The 23,886-nt window shown below is 43.8% G+C and overlaps 1 protein-coding gene across 1 annotated transcript; it reads left to right on the plus strand.

Annotated features, from left to right (window-relative positions):
- Positions 1-229: 229 nt before the first annotated feature.
- Positions 230-21,361, plus strand: LOC126260811 (chondroadherin-like protein). The gene is made up of 2 exons (XM_049958179.1): positions 230-1,234; positions 18,833-21,361. Exons 1-2 carry the CDS (start codon positions 388-390, stop codon positions 19,783-19,785), a joined length of 1,800 nt encoding a protein of 599 aa, XP_049814136.1. The 5' UTR covers positions 230-387; the 3' UTR covers positions 19,786-21,361.
- The last annotated feature ends 2,525 nt before the right edge of the window (positions 21,362-23,886 follow it).

Genomic DNA, 23,886 nt, shown 5'->3' on the forward strand with positions numbered 1-23,886 from the left:
TTTGGCCTCATTATGGCATCACCAGAAGCGACGTAATAAATAAAGAAATTTATTAAGGTGCGTTAGGCGATGTAGACGGTTTTATTCACAAATTACTCCTGTGTCATGTATCGCCAATACAATCTATCAAAAAGAAGGGAAAAGTGGTATCTTCAATATTTGCTAGAATGGCGATAAGATAGCTAAGCGCACTTCCTGATACGAGCAGTCGCAAGCGGACCTCTGTTAACGGCAGACGGAGCACAATTCGGTTGTAAAATTTCGGTTAAAAAAAATTATTATGATCCTGTCTTATGTCGCTTTTGTTCCGGTGTTGTGCAGATAAAGACGAGCTTTATGACGTATTGAACTCTATATCTAATTTAACACAAGTGAACCTACACGAAGATGATCAGCTTGACTTTAATCTTTGTGACGACGGCTGGAGTTGCCATGTCAGAATTCATTTGTCCACGTCCTTGTGAATGTGACGGCCTGGCGGTCGTCGACTGTTCTAATCGCGAGCTGACTCGTATCTCGACCGACGGTTTCGACATCGACACGAGGAGAATCATATTGTCAAACAACAGAGTAGAAGCGCTTGAAGCTTCTGTGTTCCACAAAACGAAAGTGAGGGTGTTGCAGCAGGTGTTACTCGACCACAACCGGATATCCCGTGTCGACCCGGAAGCGTTCTTCGCCCAGCCGGAACTGATCGAGCTGGACCTGTCCCACAACGCGCTGACGGCGCTGTCCATGTTCCCCTTCAGGCGGTGCTGGCGACTGCAGCGGCTCATACTCTCCCACAACCCCTTGCACACATTCGACGGTGTAGCGCCACCCCCGGCGTTCAGAGAGCTCTACCTGGATCACTGCGCACTGAGGCACGTCCTGAGCCCGAAGCCACCGGCCGGTGATGTTTCAGGGGTGGCACGCCTGCGTCTGGATGGCCTGAAGCGACTGCAGGTCGAAGGGAACCCACTGCGTTGCGACTGCAGCCAGCTGGGCACCTACCGGCAGCTGGAGCGCATGCGGCTCGCTAGGGATACCAACTGCGGGGATTCCCCAGACCTCTTCTGGCAGGCCGTCCTCGAGAGGCTCGACTGCTCGCCCTGTCCTCAAAATTGCACCTGTCCGACGCACAGTGTTGCCAACTGCAGCAGTGCCACTCTGCGAGTGGTCCCACAGGAAGGCTTCAACCACTCTGTCACCACCATTGTGCTCTCCAACAACAGCATAGAAAGAATTGATAACGGTAAGCTACTATCATTTTTCGCTTTGTTGCTTTAAGGCTAATACACATTGGCCGTCATGGCACAGCCACCTCCTAGCACTGTCAAAATGGCTCTGAGCGCCATGGGACTTAACATCTATGGTCATCAGTCTCCTAGAACTTAGAACTACTTAAACCTAACTAACCTAAGGACATCACACAACACCCAGTCATCACTAGGCAGAGAAAATCCCTGACCCCGCCGGGAATCGAACCCGGGAACCAGGCGCGGGAAGCGAGAACGCTACCGCACGACCTCTAGCACTGTCACGTGAGGGGGTATTCGCACCGTCCATCACGTCAAGTCAAACGTCACATGTTCTCAACTCGCACAGTTGTCCTCAGCTTGCAACGTTCCCTTAGAAAAATTAGTGAATGACTGTGCCGATAAACCTCATTTGATTTTCAAACAGCTAAGCAAAACTGAACGTACTGAGACATTTCACTTTTTACTTATTCTGATCATCACTAAACTGACACACAATATTTTTAGCGCAACGCAATCTGACTTTCATAAATCCCTACAAAAGAATGGCCCTGATTAACAATAACCTATACCTTTCATGAATCACTTACCTCACAAAAATATTTGTTACTCAAACTACTGCAATACAGCGAGCGCCAATACTGACAGCTAAATAGAAGATTCTAACTACTGAAGGCACTAACAACTGATAGGCTTAGTTAGCAAATGACAGATTTTGATGGAGAACAAACAATGTATTTACCTTAATAATGTTCCAAAGTCATCATATATATATCAGTTCATGATATCCAATATTACAAATTTACTCTTTCTGATGGACCCACATCCAGATCGTCCGATCTAAAAATTTTGCCATTTCTCTCCCCACATCCACCACTGCTGGCGGCTCACCTCCAACTGCGCAACGCTACGCGCTGATCACATCCAACTGCCCAACACTACAATAGCGACTATTCCAACAATGCCAACCAGCCACAGACTTCACACAGCACAGTCAGTGATTTTCATACAGAGCGCTACGTGGCGTTACCTACATAAAAACCTAAACAGCCTACTTACAAGCTGTTATCTGGCGGGAATTTCTGTCTTCGCAAGGTGATTCTCAACTGTTTTTACACGCGGTTGCTTGTATACGGGATCCTGGAGTCCACATGTGTACGAAAATGACATTTATCGGACTCATACGGTTTGCAGCTTGCAGTGACAGCTTATACATCAGAGGAGAAGACAGCAGTGCGAAAAAACATAAAAAAAAGTGTGAGTCCGAAAAATGTTATTGCATGGTACAGAAGGGGAATTTCGAACACACTGCAAGGAGCTCAAGGAAGAGGAATTTGTATTTTATAAATATTTTAGAACATCGAACCACCCATTTTTCCACTTATATCAAACTGCACCCAGGATTGCTAAAAGGAAGTCAGTGGTACGAACTGCTATCACACCCTGGGAAAAATTAATTTGTTTAAGGTTAAGTTTAGTTGCCAGTCCAGTGCAAATTTTTGTGCAATCTGCATATCTATATCAAGATTTATTGGTTTTCTTTATTTTTTATATACAGCTTTTAATAGTTTATGTACCTTATTTGTACTGGGGTTAGCTAATGAAATCACATAAATGTTGATCACTGGTGCCAGCAAAACTGTTGAACACATTCCACAGAGCTGCTTAACAGTATATAAGCCTTCCACAATTACATAAGTAAATAAACAACTCTAATAGCTTAATTGAAATCTACTTCACAAAGAAAGCATGTTGCCACTGTTTCAGCGTCTGAAGATTTCACTCCATTCCTTTGCCAAACTTTGCAAATGCCTGAGAACATACAAATAATTTCCACTTACTAGTCAGTTTGATTCTACACACAATGCTTTTTCCCTTTAGAGTGCAGCCATACTGCAACCCATTTTACTGTAAAATATTACTCAACGACGTGAGTAAAAATCCACTTTGTAAAAGTAGTTTAGAAGAGCTATTAAAAATCCGTTTCTAGCAAATGATAATTGCAACGCAAATGTGAAAATGTTTAAGATGTTTTGGAATCAGACGTCACGCTGTCTTTATTCATTCAGCAATGCTTCTTTCTTAATTAGTCTGAGTACCTCCTATTGCTTATGTCATAAAATTCAGACTGCTGACTCTTTGCTTCAATTAATCTTTCGACGTTCATTATAAAATTATAAATTTTAAGACAAGAAATAACAAAACGAGACAATTTACGACAAATAAAAAAATATGGAATATCAACTGATATCAACCACGAAAATCACGTCAATACAAAGTATGGATGATGAGCCACGGCTGTGTATCAACAAGGAACAATCTGCAACAAATAAAAAATTACAAATATCGATTGATTTTCACCACGGAAATCACGACGAAGCAAAGTATGGATGATGAGCCACTGCTGAGTATCAGATGGAACCGGGGTCGGGGGTCAGGTGATCAACAACGAACGTTGACGTCAGCCGTCAAATCTTCCTTCACGAAAAACATTGACGCTACCGTGATGTGAAGTCACGTGAAGCGACGGGCAGTGTCGATGCAGCCGTTTGAAATGCATTGCGGAACGTTTTGATGGTAAGTGACGTGGCGGTCAGTGTGAACTGGACTTTACCATTTACTAAATTTTAAATCTTTATCTAAGAAGTGCACCTAACATCCTCTACAATCTGGCGACTTCATACTTCTGCGCAATGATGCCTCAATAAATTCAGAGAAAGACAACAACATTTGACAATAACGTCCACGAAGAAAGTGGAGTTGACTTAATTATTTTTAAATTATATCCACTAGAGTTCGGTTTTGAGATTTTCACCATTGTCAAGTGCAACTGCTCTCATTTCTCTTGATCGCATCGCAAATAAGTTTACGTCTACAAGAAAGGAAAAATAGAAGGTATCAGGTAGATGTTATTTATCTATCCGGGAGGACATTTAAAAGAATGATCGCCTTTATTGTAATTTTATTCGATACTATGATGCGAACAATAGTAACCATTTTATAAATAGCTTCCTACCCATTTTATTCAGTAATACTTTCTCTCCTCACGATCTCTTCAAACCAATGTCGCAATGTTCCACTCACATAAACATGCCGTTAATGAAAATGTAAAACAACAATGACTTTGACTCCAGTGAGTGTACGAGTTATGTTACTTCTGGTATCTGCCCTTTGTGTTACCACAGGCGAGTCAAAGTCAGTCTTGTGTTACGTTTCTCCTAACGCCATGTTTACGTAAGGGGAATACTGTGATACAGTTTTGAACATGTGAAAAATATGGGGTGCTGTTTGAAAAAAAAGTAAGTATTTCATATCTTTCTTACAAATTAAGAGAATCAAGCAGGTTAATGTTCTCCAGGGGCTAAACAATATTTGTATGTTAATTCTTTTAATTTGCTTCTAGATAAAAAGTTATTTGGGTTGCTCAAGGTAATTGTAAGGCCCTGTATAACGTAAAACCAATCCAAATGAGACAGAATTCAAGAACATATGAAATCTACATTAGTTGCAGCGTCATACACAATAACCATAAAGGAGCAAAAGCATTACCTAGATGCGTAACAATAACCTACTATTGTGTATTTAAACCGGGGACCTGGAAACGACGGAGAGGCTTCCTCCTGCCATAGCTGTCAGTGGTTCACAACCCCACAACAGGCCACAGCAGTCCACCCATCACACCACCGCCCCACACCGAACCCAGGGTTATTGTGTGGTCCCCGGCCCCCAGTTGACCCCCCCCCCCCTCTCCCCTCCGGGAACCGCTCATACCAGACATGTGTAACCACAAATGTTTGCGTGGTAGAGTAATTATGGTGTGCGCGTACGTGGAGAAAGTGTTTGTGCAGCAATCGACGACATAGTGTAACGGAATCGGATTAAGGGGAACCAGCCCGCATTCACCGAGGTAGATGGAAAACCTCATGAAAAACCATCCACAGGCTGGCCGGCACACCGGACCTCGACACTAATCCGCCGGGCGGACACGCCTTCCCTCTCGGCAAGCAGAGCTAGCCTGGCGGACATAACTTCTACTAGATACGCATCAAAATAAAATCATTAGGTGCTTTGTGTACGTGTGAATACCGTAGAGTAAACAAATAAAACACACGTAGCATAAGGTGGTTGGATAAGTCTCGTAAAAAAGCAAGAAAAGAATGTTTCATCTGCAGACAACTATCTTACTTCTCTTCACAGCCTCTTTTGAGTGATACACATTGGGTTCACCGATCCTCCAGCTATTTCATCCCACCAGAAAAATAGGTTCTACCATGGAAAATACTCGTTAACTGCAACTATCACTTCCTCATTTGATGACAATTCCTTCCCATTTAGGGAACAGAAGTCACTTTGGGTTAATTGTAGAGAATAGGGTGGTTAAGGAACCAATTCAAAGCTAAACTCAAGCATTTTCGCCATTGCTATCGCGGATGTGTGGGATGGTGAAAGAACCCTTACTTGCATGCCAACTTTGGCCTTTTTTCAACCAACGGAAGTTCCAGACGATCCAAAAAGAAGCATAATAGGGCCCAGTTACGGTTCTCCCTTTTTCCAAGTGATCTGTTACGATTATTCCTTGAGAATCGCGAAAAAAAACTGTGGCCACGCCCTGTTTATTATTTATTTATTCATTTGAATGGCTCACATGTAGTGTAAAATTACAGGTCAACAACATTAGTGTATGTATATAACAGGAATACAGAAAGACAACACTGCATATAAAATTAACTAAATGTCAATACCTTAGTTCCTAATCCATATAAGCGCTGTACCGTCAGCTTCCATGAGGTCGTTCCGACTCCCCTGATAGGAACACAAGGGGCATTCATCTCTAAAGTGCTTGACTGTTAGGATCAGAGCCCCACAGTGACAAACAGAGACTCTCTAACACACCATTTGTAAAGCGAGTCTGCGCATCGAGCATGCCCAATGTAAGCTCTGTTCAGTTTGACCCATAACTTCCTGTCGAGCTCTGTGTCAGCATTATCACAGTTATACTTTCGGAACCATTCACTATCTTCAGGATTTTCAATAACGTTGACAGTTTTGATCCCTAGGTCTCTCACTTCGTTATTACTTGCATCTAGTTGTTCTGCTTGCCGTAACAGTGGGATTCTTGACTCGAGTCTATTTCGTCGTGCACTCGCTGTATTCTCCCACTAGCTTGCTTGCAGATGCGGAGTTCTTGTATGTGATTTCTGAATCCGTAAGAATCTACATAACTGCTTCGTCAACTCTGACGCAGAATTAGTACCTTGATTGGTTATCACTATTTCTGGTTCCAGAAACTTGGGGATGCAGTGGTTAACCATTGACTGAGGTACTGCTTCTGCTTGTTGATTTGGCATAGCGATCATAGATGCATAATAAAAAAAGTGATCAGCGATGGTTAAAATCCATTTCCTTGCTGGAATTTGTAAGAACAATCCACGATGGACGTTACCAATCATTTGTAAGAGTTGGGGCTGCCTTACAATCATCTCTGCTATCAAACTCTCTGATGACTAAGTTCTGCTCCTTGCACACAGGGTACATATATTCGTAAGTATTTCTCCATGCCGTGCTGTGTGTTCACCAGCAATTGTTCTCCATGACACATTGTGTTCCAGTTTATCCATTTTCATGCTCTACCAAGACAGAATTAAAGACCTGCCTGAGTATTTCATCGCGAAAACTTTCTGGCACGACTATACATTTACCACATGGTCCACCGTTGGTTTGTTTGTACTGCATGCCGTAGTCAGAACAGAGCTGTGCTTTGATCATGGAATGCTGACAGTCTAGGTCAGTGGCCTGTGCCTTTCGCCATTCATCTGCAAAAATACCAATATGCTCCATGTGTCGGCATCGACCGGCACGGTGTAACACTTCAGAGTCAAACTCATTAACCTGGAATAGTCACTGCGCCAAGAGGCTGTGTAACCTATTACAGCTTTGAAGCATCTGCAGTACAAGTAACAACAGAAATACATGATACCACAAATCAGGCTGATCGTCTCCTTTTCCAAGGTGGAGTATTTCTTCGCTGACTTATGTAGTTGTCAGGAAGGATATATTAAAGAGTGATCTGGTTCAAATGGCTCTGAGCACTATGGGACTTAGAACTTAGAACTACTTAAACCTAACCATCCTAAGGACATCACTCACATCCATGCCCGAGGCACAATTCGAAACTGCGACCGTAGCAGTCGCGCGGAACCGGACTGAAGCGCCTAGAACCGCTCGGATAGAGTGATCTGCCGCATGAATTTTTTTTATTTATATGCGCCCCAAGTTGTAGTTGCCGGCATCACAAGACAATATGAACTTCTTCTGACAATCTACAAAAGCAATGATGGGACCAGTCGTCAACAGATCCTTCAGCCAAAAAAGAAAAAAGCAATCTTGTGTCCAGTGAACCTCTATCCCCTTCTTCAATAGATGCATAAGGAGTCACATGACTGCCTCAAATTTTGGCTCAATCTTTCTGAAATAATCAGTCAGACCTAAAAGAGACTGCATCTCTTTCCTCACTCTAGAATTAGAAAATTCCCACTTTCTTGTATGTTTTGTAAATCCTCGTCTCCAGTTTTGTAAGCCCTCACCGCTACTGCTGTGGAGGCTGCGTTTCCACTGTTGTTACGGTAGGCCGTGTTTGTGAGTTCGTGAAACGGCTTCTGTCACAGTGCACCGCTAAGACGATTTCTCCCTGCCACTATCACACAGCTATGGCTCTGAGCACTATGGGACTTAACTTCTGAGCTCATCAGTCCCCTAGAACTTAGAACTACTTAAACATAACTAACCTAAGGACATCACACACATCCACGCCCGAAGCAGGATTCGAACCTGCGACCGTAGTGGTCGCGCAGTTTCAGACTGTAGCGCCTAGAACCGCTCGGACACCACGGCCGGCTCACACAGCTATGCCCAAGGTACGGTAACGAAGGTTCTACAACACTCCAACAAATCCGTGACTTCGTTACACAAAAGAGTTAAAAGTTTTACTATCTTTGCGACTAGATGAATAATGAAGTCTGCAACAAACAAAAAACCGTTCCTCAATGGCTAAGAGCAATTAATCGTAGGTAAACTTCACAGTACACAGAAAATTCAATTTACAACAAGTTTCTGTTCACTTCTAAAAGAGTTCACTAACGGACGTCACTTGTCTAAGTCAGCTCTGGACGAAGATCTATAACCAAGTGGGCTAGAGTTGCTCTTCTGTCTTCCGAGTAGGCTTCTGTCCGTTTTCGTCCGGTCGTTGGCGGATTGTACTCGGCCAACAATTGGCCGGGGTGAAGCCGATATCTCCATCATAAGCGCCGCTGTGGCGCTGGTGTAACTCGCCAAGTGGCGAGTCTCTATGGCACTGGCACCCGCTAGCATCTTTGCGCCTGTGGTGCTTTTGGCCTGGCTGTGTGTTGTTCGGACGACCTAGCAGTATGAGCTGGGGATCTGTTGCCATACTACTCTGACTCATAATATGGCTTAAATAGCAAACTTCCTGCAAGAAAATTTTCAAATTCAGTGTTATCTGTGGTGCTTGTAATGGATTAAACACGCCCTCTAACAGTACTAAGTGCTCTTGGATATCCTTAGGAAAAAATGTATTATCAACCAAATACAGTATATAATGTTTTCGTTTTAGGTCTCGTAGTACTCTATATAATAGGTATTGGAATGTCTCCAGACGTTCTTCAAACGAATGGCATTTGGTGTTACTGGTACTGACCAGACGGAACTGTGAACTTAGACTTGGGTCACCTCCAGTGGCACTTCCTACTGATGGTATCCACTCCATAGATCTGTAGTCGTAGTATAATGGTAGTGCCCTACGTTATCTAAAGTTTCTGTAATGTTCAGCAATGTCTGAATCCGTAACTGTATATTGATTTAAATACCAATAGTCACAACAGAATCGATATACCTTCTCTTTTCCTTTGGTATAACTGCTGTTGCCAGCGCTCCTTTCCCCCCCCCCCCCCCCCCCCCCCCGCCGCCCTCCCACTCATGTTAGACACTTTCTTCTATAAACCCTTCATGGATCTACTTTTGTAGATACTTCCATGGTTAATTGCAGGTGATGTCGAACTTGTATGGTTTCTTGTACACTTACAGTTCGTTCCCAGAAGGAATCCCATACTGCGTTGTTGGATTTGCTAGCAACGGTCTGGAAGGACTAAACAATTTCACTTTTTTCTCTAACGATTTTTCCATCTCTTCCCCGTCACTTTCTTGCAAATGTGACACTTTCTCTCACAGTGTGGCTAAGCAGGCAGAATGTTCTTGCTGAGAGTGTTCTGCATTCCAACTCCTATCCAACTTTTACGCCACCAGTACTTCTGTGTCAGCTATCACTGCAGCTTGTGATAACTCTACTTCCATTTAACAAAAATTTTCCATTCTGATGGGTATTACTCAGTTTCCGACAACAACCAGGACACATGACAAAGTGCAAAGCACAAAACACTGCACTTTGTCCAGTTCCTCAGTGTCCACTAACGGTTCTACCAGACACAAAGTACTGATCACCCAATCTGCTCCTGCGTCAACCCAGACTAATTTTCCTGTACCTTGAAGTAATTTATGCAGGAAGCTGATTTTAAGGTACCTTCCATGCAGATTAGGTGACTTCCCCAAGGTCTGGGGCATTTCAGTATTCTTAGGAGTTGTACATGAACAGAATGATGTGTCATCTAGCTCTACTAAGCGCAGTTTCGTATCGACTTTAGTTTGATGCTTACGTAGAAAAGACAGTCGAAGTATTATATCATAGATGATACCAGCTCAAGGAAACATGTCCATGCAAGACCCTAAGTCTTTCCCTCCCAATTGTAAGTTCATTAATGCTGAACTAAGAGAATGAACATTACCCCCGTCTCCGACATTCAGTCTACAGCAAGGTGCATTAAAATTCTCATTCTGAGTACACGCTGACTTGCGACTAAAAACTTATGTACCCTTCTCCTCACAAAGCCGGTCATACAGTAATCCACCAATTATTCCATACATGGGTCTCCTGAGCACACATTCGCTGGGTACGCTGTGCATTGGCCACAATCTTCCTGTTTTCAACACAGCAGTGAGAGCTCCATCCTGTGAAATCTTACTTGTCCCTGTGGAAGCCAACATTGAAATTCTCACTTTGAGTGTCCAGACCGCTTACACTCCCCACACTGAGGTATCCTACAGTTGCACCCAGTATGAAAAAGCCGATAACACGTCACTCCCACTTTATAAGCCTCCCTCCTTACCATAAATCTGGTCATCACAAAGCCGTTTTAGTTGCCAGACCTTCGTTTATTGACTTGGGGAGCTCTACTCACACTTAACAGGAAATTGGAGCTGTCAAATCCCGCAAGAAAGCATTTAGTGCTCTCTGACCTGTCTCTTGAAAAATAGTTTTTAGTTGTATCATTATCTGTCAGCTTATGTCCGCCCCGATAGGTGAGTGGTCAGCGTGACGGATTGCCGTCCTACGGGCCCCGCTTCGATTCCCGGCTGGGTCGGGGATTTTCTCCGCTCAGAGACTGGGTGTTGTGCTGTCTTCATCATCATTTCATCCCCATCCGAGGCGAAGGTCGCTCAATGTGGCGTCGAATGTAATAAGACCTTCACCAAGGCGGCCGGACGTGCCCTGGAAGGGACCTCTCGGCCACTGACGCCAAACGCTCATTTCAATTTTTGTCAGTTTATAAGTATTAATATTTAACCCCCTAATAGTACAAAATTGTCCATAGATTCCCTTGCATGTGAGTAATACTCCTTGAGTTACTGCTGATGTAGCGTTCCTTCAGCACTTCCTGTAAATCCAAGAAGGAACGAGCATTCGGCAATTTCCTCAAGGCAAATCACGTTTGTCCTTGCATCCCCTGTTAATTTCATTGTACTCAACGGTTGGTGTGCACGCCATTCCTGTAACTTCGTGGTTGAGTAGGTTATCCACATAAGTCATGGTATCCTTCACTGATTAACCCAAGAAAGAAATTACGAGGATAGCGGTGCTAGACATGTAAGGACATACTAGGAGGAGACTGTTCCCTTCTCTCCCTCCAAAATAACGTCTGAAGTTTCTTAGCCACTTCTTCGTTATCTTCTCGTATTTGATTGATCTCATAAAGTGCTGAATTGTCTCCCAGTGTGATACTTCCTCCCCTCAATACCTGATTCCATCCTGATCACTACCAGAAATTAAAAATAAACATAGAGTTTAAGTTCGGAGAGGGAAACGAAACAAATAACCCATACAATGCTTATAGTTGGTACTTACTTGCATGCTCCTGTTGACCACCATTGTCACTGTTGCTCCACGTCAATGTCCAACATCCTTTGCCGTCCCACTAGCTCCTGCGACCCCAACGTACGGGCCCGAGTTCTCTAGTGGGGTTCTGAGGGCAGTTCCAGTCAGTTTCAGCTTGTAGATGATTATTTTCAACAGTTCATCACAGAAGTCTCACGGTCACATCCGGTGGGCGGGTGGCGGGCATCAAGCCTACAGTCCTGAGTGGGTTAGTCCTAGTCACGGATACGCCTGTGGTCACCATGTCCAGCACAGCCCGGTAACGTGGTGAACTTGCGTGGTACACACTTCTTGGCAGTGGCAACAGAGTTATGTCGGGAGCCGCGGGGGTAGCCGCGCGGTCTGGGGCGCCTTGTCACGGTCCGCGCGGCTCCTCCCCTCGGAGGGTCGAGTCCTCCCTCAACCATCATCTGAGGTACATCTTTGGCTGGTTTGTAGACTTTTATGGAGTATCTAGGACACAGATTCGCTATAGTATTATAATTATGAAATCCAGTGCTATTACTAAGAACGTCACCGATCGCAATGATCAACTTGTTGAGAGCTGGAGAGCTCGAGTATTTAAAGGGAGTCAACGTGAGGCTACAATATCATGCTCGGTTCGAAATGACTGCATGTGTCCTTCTTATTCCGTTGTTGTTGTTGTTGTTGTGGTCTTCAGTCCTGAGACTGGTTTGATGCAGCTCTCCATGCTACTCTATCCTGTGCAAGCTTCTTCATCTCCCAGTACCTACTGCAACCTACATCCTTCTGACTCTGCTTATTGTATTGATCTCTTGGTCTCCCTCTACGATTTTTACCCTCCACGCTGCCGTCCAATGCTAAATTTGTGATCCCTTGATGCCTCAAAACATGTCCTACCAACCGATCACTTCTTCTAGTCAAGTTTTGCCACAAACTTCTCTTCTCCCCAATCCTATTCAATACCTCCTCATTAGTTACGTGATCTACCCACCTTATCTTCAGCATTCTTCTGTAGCACCACATTTCAAAAGCTTCTATTCTCTTCTTGTCCAAACTGGTTATCGTCCATGTTTCACTTCCATACATGGCTACACTCCATACAAATACTTTCAGAAACGACTTCCTGACACTTAAATCTATACTCGATGTTAACAAATTTCTCTTCTTGAGAAACGATTTCCTTGCCATTGCCAGTCAACATTTTATATCCTCTCTACTTCGACCATCATCAGTTATTTTGCTCCCTAAATAGCAAAACTCCTTTACTACTTTAAGTGTCTCATTTCCTAATCTAATCCCCTCAGCATCACCCGATTTAATTTGACTACATTCCATTATCCTCGTTTTGCTTTTGTTGATGTTCATCTTTTATCCTCCTTTCAAGACACTGTCCATTCCGTTCAACTGCTCTTCCAAGTCCTTTGCTGTCTCTGACAGAATTACAATGTCATCGGCGAACCTCAAAGTTTTTACTTCTTCTCCATGAATTTTAATACCTACTCCAAATTTTTCTTTTGTTTCCTTTACTGCTTGCTCAATATACAGATTGAATAACATCGGGGAGAGGCTACAACCCTGTCTCACTCCTTTCCCAACCACTGCTTCCCTTTCATGCCCCTCGACTCTTATAACTGCCATCTGGTTTCTGTACAAATTGTAAATAGCCTTTCGCTCCCTGTATTTTACCCCTGCCACCTTCAGAATTAGAAAGAGAGTGTTCCAGTTAACGTTGTCAAAAGCTTTCTCTAAGTCTACAAATGCTAGAAACGTAGGTTTGCCTTTTCTTAATCTTTCTTCTAAGATAAGTCGTAAGGTTAGTATTGCCTCACGTGTTCCAACATTTCTACGGAATCCAAACTGATCTTCCCCGTGGTTTGCTTCTACCAGTTTTTCCATTCGTCTGTAAAGAATTCGCGTTAGTATTTTGCAGCTGTGACTTATTAAACTGATAGTTCGGTAATTTTCACATCTGTCAACACCTGCCTCCTTTGGGATTGGAATTATTATATTCTTCTTGAAGTCTGTGGGTATTTCGCCTGTCTCATACATCTTGCTCACCAGATGGTAGAGTTTTGTCATGACTGGCTCTCCCAAGGCCATCAGTAGTTCTAATGGAATGTTGTCTACTCCCGGGGCCTTGTTTCGACTCAGGTCTTTCAGTGCTCTGTCAAACTCTTCACGCAGTATCTTATCTACCATTTCATCTTCATCTACATCCTCTTCCATTTCCATAATATTGTCGTCAAGTACATCGCCCTTGTATAAACCCTCTATATACTCCTTCCACCTTTCTGCCTTCCCTTCTTTGCTTAGAACTGGGTTGCCATCTGAGCTCTTGATATTCATACAAGTGGTTCTCTTCTTTCCAAAGGTCTCTTTAATTTTCCTGTAGGCAGTATCTATCTTACCCCTAGTGAGACAAGCCTCTACACCCTTATATTTGTCCTCTAGCCATCCCTGCTTAGCCATTTTGCACTTCCTGTCGATCTCATTTTTGAGACGTTTGTATTCCTTTTTGCCTGCTTCATTTACTGCATTTTTATATTTTCTCCTTTCATCAATTAAATTCAATATTTCTTCTGTTACCCAAGGATTTCTATTAGCCCTCGTCTTTTTACCTATTTGATCCTCTGCTGCCTTCACTACTTCATCCCTCAGAGCTACCCATTCTTCTTCTACTGTATTTCTTTCCCCCATTCCTGTCAATTGTTCCCTTATGCTCTCCCTGAAACTCTCTACAACCTCTGGTTCTTTCAGTTTATCCAGGTCCCATCTCCTTAAATTCCCACCTTTTTGCAGTTTCTTCAGTTTCAATCTGCAGTTCATAACCAATAGATTGTGGTCAGAATTCACATCTGCCACTGGAAATGTCTTACAATTTAAAACCTGGTTCCTAAATCTCTGCCTTACCATTACATAATCTATCTGATACCTTTTAGTATCTCCAGGATTCTTCCAGGTATACAACCTTCTTTTATGATTCTTGAACCAAGTGTTAGCTATGATTAAGTTATGCTCTGTGCAAAATTCTACAAGGCGGCTTCCTCTTTCATTTCTTTCCCCCAATCCATATTCACCTACTATGTTTCCTTCTCTCCCTTTTCCTACTGACGAATTCCAGTCACCCATGACTATTAAATTTTGGTCTCCCTTCACTACCTGAATAATTTCTTTTATCTCGTCATACATTTCATCAATTTCTTCATCATCTGCAGAGCTAGTTGGCATATAAACTTGTACTACTGTAGTAGGCATGGGCTTTGTGTCTATCTTGGCCACAATAATGCGTTCACTATGCTGTTTGTAGTAGCTAACCCGCACTCCTATTTTTTTATTCATTATTAAACCTACTCCGTTATATTCGCTTAACATGCTCTTAACTGCTGTGCAGGTTCTCTGATACTGGTTCTTTGAAATAGGTACAGTTTCTTTGCAGATCTCTTGCGAGATAAAGAAAATGCGTGTCACTTTTCCGTCGATTTTCTGTTCCGTGTTATTTTCTGCTGAGCTCTCCGCGTGGTGTTGTAACACGCCGAGTCCTGGCCCGCTTGCGACATGCCGTTTGTTTCATGGTTCTGTCTCTGCCTCTAGTGTGACCGCGCTTTGCGTGTAGCAAGGCGAAGGAGTTTTAATAAAATTTTCTAATTTTAAACCCCATACTATTCTGGGCCGTAATACCTGGAAATGGGTGCTCACCATAAAATCCACAGTCCTGAGGTGAGATGGATATCCACGGCAAGTTTGCTTACTGCTTACTCCAAATGGTTGAGTGGCTGTCAGATTTAATTCGAGCACACACTCCAGCCCACGCTGTGGACTTCATGCATTGTCCACAAGGCCGCAGCAACAGCAGATGCCAAACTATAGTCGCACACTGTTCTGCTGACAAAATCTCCCAAGAATGCAACGCACGTCCAATAAGGCTGCTCAGCAGTGTCTGCGTGTACCCTGGTGGGAAGGTTTTCTTCGGTTACCAGCGTCTGGTCAGAGACGTTCACGGTGGATGGCTACTATCGACATATGCAAGTGGTCCCAATATTGAAAGTCCATGTCTAAACTCTCTTGAACGAATTCCTGTTCTGCATCGTTGCTATATCTGGAAGGGAACATGGGCTATAATCTTCAAAGACCACAGCTTTTCAATGTAGAAAACAAAACATTTTAATTTTAGTCGTCATAATTGCTTCTACTCGACCCTATGGGCGATCAGGAAAGTGCTTCTGTAGCTCGAATCTCCTTTTCATTATTGAAAGGCAACGTACTTGAATTCCAGCAAATACTGTGTCCACCTGGACTGACCCCATATCTTGGCTTAGCATACATCAAAAATTTTATAGTTCTGTAATATGTACAGCCGTAGACCACCCAGCCAATAAATAGCAAGAGAACCCCAAACAACTGTCAAAGCGTCAAGCTCTGCAGCACAAGAGTTACATTCACACTTCGTAAGCACTCAGCTCATAAAAGCAAGAATCCGCCTTAAAGAGTTGAGCCCTGAGCTCAGTCCTTGAGCTCATAGATAAAAAATAAAATGTCTTTTTTACATCAGGAGGTACAGAATATAAATCGCAAGAAGAGGCTGTCTCAAACTCGACTTGTAGTCCATATTCTCAGTCCCATTGAATGTTCTTACCCATCAGTGCACGGAGAAGCAGAGTAGCTCTCATGCTGGTATTTACAGAATGCATATAGAAATTGGGAAGATACAAATATTAACGAATATACTTCTTGGCAGATGGAACACTTGATTGCTTCTGTTTTCTGAATCCCTATTATCGTCACAATAAACACCAGAAATTTGATCTGTTGACCTGTTAACTCTGTTGTTTCTCATTTAACTGTGACTCAGAATTTCTCAAAGACAGTCCAAAGCTTTCCCAAGACCTCGTGGTCTACCCAAAAATTCTCCGCAATTAATACGCCACCAACGTAAGCAGAAACTTTCTTTCTCATGTGTGCAGGTGCGATGCTCTTAAAACCTGAAATAAAGGCATCCGATCTCGTTATTAGCTTAAAGGGTAGTTTCCAAAAATTATAATAATCATCGTAATACAAAATTACCGTTTATTTGGACATGAGGGGCATGATTAAATTTGCCAGTATTACACCCAGGGGTCAACGAAGGAAAGAACACTGACTCCAAGAAATTTCTGTAACAATAAATGTAATGTTTGATGTCTGTCGGTATCTGGTAATATAATAGTGTTACTTTGTCGAGAATAAAGTGCAATTTAAATTGAGTTGCCTTCCTTAGGCACCACCAACAAGGAATTATTCTACAAAATAACAGTGTGTACAGTAACATCCTGTTGCTACTTCTTTTCAATTTCTTCATCCTTCTTCTCTTTATATTCAAGTGGTACTTGATATGGCTTAATAAAAAACATTTAATTTTCCTTACCCTTAAACTGGTATGTGAACCCTTCGATAGTCTCTGAGTATCAGAAAATATAGGTGAATGTCGCTGCAACACATTAAACAAAGTTTCCTTCATTGACTCACCAATATCCTACTCAAGCTGAGTACGATCCTATATCTCTTGTAAAACATCCACACCTCTTTGGTGCTACTGAAAACTGTCCTCACTCACAATGGAATTTGGTTCAAGAGGCAGTTCTGATCTTGCAAGAGATTTACGGCAACGGATTAAAACTCCTTCTCTCATAGTATACTCATCAAAACTTAAGCTTGTAGAAGAGCACTTCATTTTCGGATACACTTCAATGCAAGACACATTCAACAATGCTTTCTGTGAAGACAAAAATATCTGCGCTGACTAACGATTCTAACGCTAAATTAGGCGCAACGAAATTGTACACAGGTATTTGATGTCCCTGGCATGTGTTCTTGAACTCAGCTTATCACCTCACCTCCATACTCTGAGAATTGCCCCTCTCACTTTGGTCCACCGCAAATGTAGAAATGGACAAGAACCTACTTCTTCATACTCTGAAATACAGTCTCTGTCCATAAACATACCAGACTCCCGATGTTGAGAACACATAACAAAACTGTAACACATAACAAAACTCTGATTGTGATTACCGGATGCACTCCAGATCTCAAAATACTTTGCTTTTCCTCAGGCAAGATTTCCCTCTTATCTTCAGGATTCAACATGATTACTTGCTCTGTTCCTTCGCCTGTCCTTTTCACAGATGCAGACTTGCCTACCAACAGCATTCGCCATTCTCGTGGAGGCGGGCTATCAGCATGCAAATTGTTTCGGGGTCAGTTGATCTGATTCCGAGAACAATTACTCTTTCTTCAAGCGTTCCGTTTTGGTGCACAAGGTTCTCACCAATGTAGCTGAACCTTTGCGAACACTAATCGCCTCTACTTCTTCTGAAGTTTCCGTGACCCCTTTGGTCTTAAAATTCACTTTGCGTCACGAATTTCGATTGCCGCAGTGATCTGAGTCACTTCCTTGACACCTACAGTCATAGTTTCGGCTACCTGATGGCCAAAGGGCCGGATATTGAAATCTAGTGGGTTCTGTTCCTCTTTACTGGTCTTCCACATAATCATACTCGAAATTCTCTAAGAAACCCTAAAAGATTTTAAAATCGTCCATACATAGGCCAGCTAGTATAATCTATTGAATGTGTGTCATTAATTTTGTGAAACAGATTCTGATTAAGTCTTCTGCACTATAGGTATGGTATAAGAATGATTTTGTGACATAACGTCTTCAAAGGACTCTGACACCTCCGCCCGGGGCTTCCTTTGCCGACACACACCACCATTGGCCCAAGGGAGAGCCAGCCCGACCACATGCGGCGAGCGCCCGAGGAGAGGACACTGCAGCCATTCTACAAAGCACTACTAGGTCTGGTAACAAAACTAAATAGGAGCAACTCAGATGACTGTTCAGCCTGTCGTAGAGAATCGCTACTCAGGTCATTTACATACCTCTCAATAGGTTGTAAGTATATGAAGTTACACTGCAGCTGCCTATGTTTTCTGGGAGCATTACTTTCCTGTCAGCCAAAGTACGTCGTTGGTGGGCTTCTCTGACATGAGGAGACACTACCTTCTTAACCAATCCTACACTAAATTACACAGCTTGAAGACACCAAGTGTTTCATATCAACACGTATATTATAGCTGGCGAGTGTCACAGTTTCTGAGATGGTCCAACTGAAACACAATCACATGAGGCTACCAGGCGATTGTGTCTTCAAAGGCCATGGATGCTACAGCTCATGCATCTGCTGCCAGATCACATGTGGGGACTTGCTTCACAGTCCAGCCTGAGATGCTACTGCTGATAACATTCAATTGGAGTGCGATTGCGGGTGAATTTTACCAAGGTTCTGAGATTAAGAAAAGTGTTATCTGTTCACAGGTGTATTTGCAGCAGCGAAAGTCACAGCCACTGAGAAGATTCTGCTGGACCACAACCGCCTGTGGCTGCTGGATGTGGGTGCCTTTTCCAGCCTGGACCATTTGCGATATCTGGATCTGTCCCACAACGAACTGCGTGGGATCTCCAACCGGATGCTGGAGCAAGCGTCGCTGTCTAACCTGGAGTCGCTGTTGCTGTCGCACAACCTGCTGTCGCACGTGGCGGACGGCGCATTCTCTGGGCTGTCGCGGCTGAGATACCTCGACCTGTCCCACAACCTGCTGACTACCCTCTCCACAGATGCCTTTGCTGGTACCGCCCTCGTGTCCATCTCAGTGGCTTCCAATGCTTTATCCGACCTGTCGTGGATGGTCAACAGCAGTGGCTCCTATCGCGACGTCAATGTCAGCAACAACAATTTGAACACGTTGTCTGCTGCAGAGGTGGCAGCACTGTCCAGACTCAGCGCCCTCCAGCTGGTGGGGAACCCTCTCCGATGCGACGTGACGCTTCTGCCCGCGCTCTACGCGCTGGAATCCCGTGCTCTGGCTAGGGACACCAAGTGTCACACTCCACCAAGTCTGAGGGGCCGATTTTGGCAAAACCTGGACAGACACACAGCACAGCCGCTTATGCTTGGTGTAAGCTCCGTCCCCAAAGATATTAAAACTTCAAATACGCCGCCCCCGCCACAGCTTCAACAGGCAGGGTGCACACCATTATATCTGTTTTTTGTAATTGTACCAATTACGATCGCACTATCAGTGCTACTGACTCTCGCAGCTGCGCACTTCATCCTCAAAAAATTGGATGCTAAGCACAAAGGTGTTCAAGAAGATACAGGTGATCAGCGCTTGCAGGGTACCCCAAACGAACCGCTAACCCTTTTTAATGAAGCCCCACAAGCTGGTCGGCACACACCACATCGCCTGATTTATGTGAGTCAAACATGATAATCTCGTCACCACTCACCTCTGGTTGTATCACAGCTGCTGTTTCCTGATTTAATTTCGTTGGTGTCTGCTGTATGTGTTACAGAACCAACTTATTACCCCAGTAGTAGGCCTACATTTGTTGTTTACAATACATTTATGTTAGGTCATAAAGAGCTGATAATTATAGGTGTAGGCTACAATCTCTTAGAAAGTCAATGCTTGTTTTGAAGTTTTTTCACTTTCTGATGCAAGTTTTACTTTGCTTAGTGTATTAGACAAAGTTACTTACAGGTCCTCCGGGGTAGCCGAGAGGTTCTAAGCGCTACAGTCTAGAACCGCGCGACCTCTACGGTCGCAGGTTCGAATCCTGCCCCGGGCATGGATGTGTGTGATGTCTTTAGGTTAGTTAGGTTTAAGTAGTTCTAAGTTCTAGGGGACTGATGACCTCAGAAGTTAAGTCCCATAGTGCTCAGAGCCATTTGAAAGTTACTTACTCTCACGAAAAAAGCATGTGATGAAAACGCCTTCTGATGACCAGTTGTTAGGGAGCCTTTACTGCCCATCCTGTCAATGTGCCTGGACAAGTTTCCTTCGTGGAAGCGCATATTTATGATTGTCGTTAGGTGACGTCGAGAACGTATCACACCTGTAAGCCATGATCTTCTTGCATGAGTACGTTGTATGTTACAGGGCTGTCAGCCTCTCTCCCACAGTGTACCTTTTTCCTCTTCTATCCATGTCTTATGTGCACTCGAGGTAGGTTCATCTACTTGGTCGTATGCATTCAAATCTTGGATAAATAAGTTTCCAGTGTATTTTGCGTCATCTCAGAGAAGTTACATGAACTCGTTTTGTTAGAAATTTGGGTGCCACGGTATCCACAGTAAGTTCACTGAAGTTTCATAGCACTACAGCTACCAAGGGAGAAGATATTGTTGCTCTGATTTTTAAAAAATCTGGTATTTTTTATGGTCTTAAGAACCCCTTCTCCTGTCAAAAAAAAAATGTAGGTGACATTGGCCATTGAGATACTAAGTTACTCATATGATGACTGTTGCGAATAGCATTACGCAACCAGGCCGGATAGCTGTGTGCCTTAAAGCGCCCACTTCTGAGACAGGGGGCGCTCTGGCCGCGGTTTCAATCCACCCGCCGTATTGACGACGATAGCCGGGGTGTTGGCCAGTATGGATGTGGTTTTAGGCGGTTTCCCGCATCCCACAAGGTGAATACCAGTCTCCTTAAACGCATCAGCAGCAGAAACAACAGAGCAGCAGTACTGTGCAGTTTAGTAACATTTTTAAGATATTACGACCATATCGATATCTCTCTTACCAATCAGTGACTGCAGGTAAGAATTTTGAAGGCAGCTCTTCTACTATAGAATGAATCTCGTAGATATAAAAATATGTAAAGTACTTTGGTCCTTTCGATGATTATATGTTTCTTAAAGTGTACTCAATCGAGTTTGTCTTAATGCAATGTTGTTCTATGTGGTGTCTACCTTATTCTTTACTTTACATCCTTGTTTCGCTAAGGTTTTATCGAAAAAAGCATTATTGCTTAAATTTGTTCTACCTGCAATATAGAACTGTCGGTGTTTGTTTCTTTGCAATAAAATTCTTCAGTGACAAATTGGTGTGAATGATACAACCATTCCTTTCCCTGTATCAATCTTCCTGTCCTTCAGTCATAAAAAATGAATTTCTACTAACAGGGTGTAACAAAAACGTACAGCAGAAATTGCAAGACACATCCCTCACACATAGACGAAGAAATTACGTTATATGAGCACGGGTCCGGAAATGCTTTGTTTCCGTGTTACAACTTATTTTCTCCAACTCATTAATCATGGGAAAGACACACGAACAGAACGCACCAGCTGTACAGAGTCGTTATTTCAAAAGGACTTATGGTATGCGAAAAGAACATTTTTTTTTTTTTTAATTTTTACTATCTGCCTTTCAACTTCAGTTTATGTAGAAACCCTGCCCAGAGCTGGGTTGGCCTGACTACACACTACGGCCACGCTACGAGCTGTCCATGTGAACAGCACTCAGCTGCATATGGGTAGAAATGCTGAATGCTTGGCGCTACTACTTCCGTGGTTCGCACAGAGTGTAGTGTGTGAGGGGTGTATGATGTGAGGCCCTGGGGCGGTCGGCGAAGAGACGTAGCCACTAAGACGATGCTCTCTTCTCTGTTGGCTCCAGACCCGAAAAGACGCACCTGCCCTTGTCTTCCTGCTGGCTTCTTCTCACCCCCCCCCCCCTCCACAACCTTTCCTTGCATCAACACCCCTGAACTGGCGGCGTCCTTCTAGTTACATTCTATGCCAAAGCTGAATACATTTTCATTATGATTTAACCTGACATTTTGCTTCAAAGCTAAGGGACGCCCCAACTTCGCCTGTCCGCAGATGACCACGCTATACAGTTTGGCTTCCGCAGCGTGGGATCCTTTCCCATCGTTTGTTGTGTACATAGTTCCGCGTAGTCAGCGAGTACACTACTTTCCCACTTGAGCGCGCCCTGCTAAGCACAACAGCGCAGGCGCAGCGCTCGTCCGTCTCCGCACTACGAGATGGCGCTGTCTTAGAGACGGACCAAATTCTGCTTCCACCGATCCGCGTATTAATATGTAACGCGGCCAATGAGATTGCTGCTAACGTAGAACCTTTTCTCCTCGCGGATCACACTCGCGCAGTGATACATGAACGCTCGAGGTATTATAACGAGTGTAAAGACCTCTGATTAGTCAGTCTGCATTAGTCTGTACCAGTCTATAGTCAAGTTTCAGTCTGCACCTAATAAGATTATCATATTCCTGTACATAGCCATGAAGAGAAATGAATAGACACTTTGTCAAGTATCAGAGATATGTGAGAATAAGGGTAACGTACCAAGAGCAAAGGAACTTCAGATTGTCAATTGTAAACAGCATCCAGAATCAAGTTACGTAATATCTATGCCTTTTTATTATTTTAATAAATGTGTGTGAAAATTAATCAAGTTCTGTTTAAAGCTGGTCACCGTTAATCTGCTACTCTAAGCGTGCAAGTGGCATTTCTATCGTCTGACCTAACGGTAGAAGATAAACACACCACAATAAGACCACAAGACATATTGCTGACACTCGCCTAGTTCGTTAGAGCGACAAGTCAAATAATCTGATGGTGTGTGTACCGAAGGTCTTACAGTACGCACACCACATCGCTCCATCTCTCGGTAAGCAAGATATTGAATAAAATATGGCCAGGTGCCATGACGTGCGACCCGCACTGGTAGGGAGCCAGATGTTGTGGCAAGCGCCACTGTTACGGGCTACCGCCAGGCGCCAGAACAGAACACCCTATGTCAGCCGTCGTGGTGTCCACTCACGCACGCCGTGTTTACGTACACCTATGCGCTACGTCACACCAGCAGGGAAGTTCCGGCTGGGTGTCCGCGCTTGTCGTTGTCTGATCTAAACCAGTGCCGCTCTTTGCCGCGCTGTGCAGAAACCTTCCTTAGTCGCCGCAAAGAAGACGCTGCAGAAATCGCTACCGTGAGCATCACATTACACAGTCGACACCGTGAGTGTCCAAGATCGACGCCAGGGTCTTCCAGCGACTCACCAACGCTGCCAGCGTCGTCGACGCCGCGTACGACTACGACACTCCACCACCGTTGCTGCCACGTGCACGTGCGTCACCTCCGAATCCGACGCCGCCTCAGACTCCGACGCCGCCTCCACCGCGTCCGTCGCCGACCCCATCAGCGTCGATGCCTACATGCTACCGATGTCTTCGCCAACGTCTCTACAAACCGTATATGCCACCTGCACTTTATCTTCTGGCGAGCGCTTACGTTCACAGTGTCCGTTGTAGAAGTTTCTTTGTTTTCGTTGTATTCATTGTATTACATGGCAGCTGCCCTCATTTTTGTAACCTTGCCAAAAGCCCCCTTCTCAACAGTGTAGAAGCGTTTCAAAAAGAATTAGAGCAGTTAATCGAAAACAACGAAAGGCTAGGAGAAAAGTTAACTAAAATGTTAGATATATCCTAAGATGGTATCTGTTCTTTCGGACATGTCCGAAAGAACAGATACCATCTTAGTCAATATATAGTTAAGACTCACC

The sequence above is a fragment of the Schistocerca nitens genome, chromosome 5, assembly GCF_023898315.1.
Source record: "Schistocerca nitens isolate TAMUIC-IGC-003100 chromosome 5, iqSchNite1.1, whole genome shotgun sequence".
Lineage (NCBI taxonomy): Eukaryota > Metazoa > Arthropoda > Insecta > Orthoptera > Acrididae > Schistocerca > Schistocerca nitens.

Coding starts and splice junctions, on each gene's coding strand:
- LOC126260811 (XM_049958179.1), top strand. CDS start 388: ATGATCAGCTTGACTTTAATCTTTGTGACGACGGCTGGAGTTGCCATG. Junction 1,235..18,832: donor CATAGAAAGAATTGATAACG/GTAAGCTACTAT, acceptor ATCTGTTCACAG/GTGTATTTGCAGCAGCGAAA.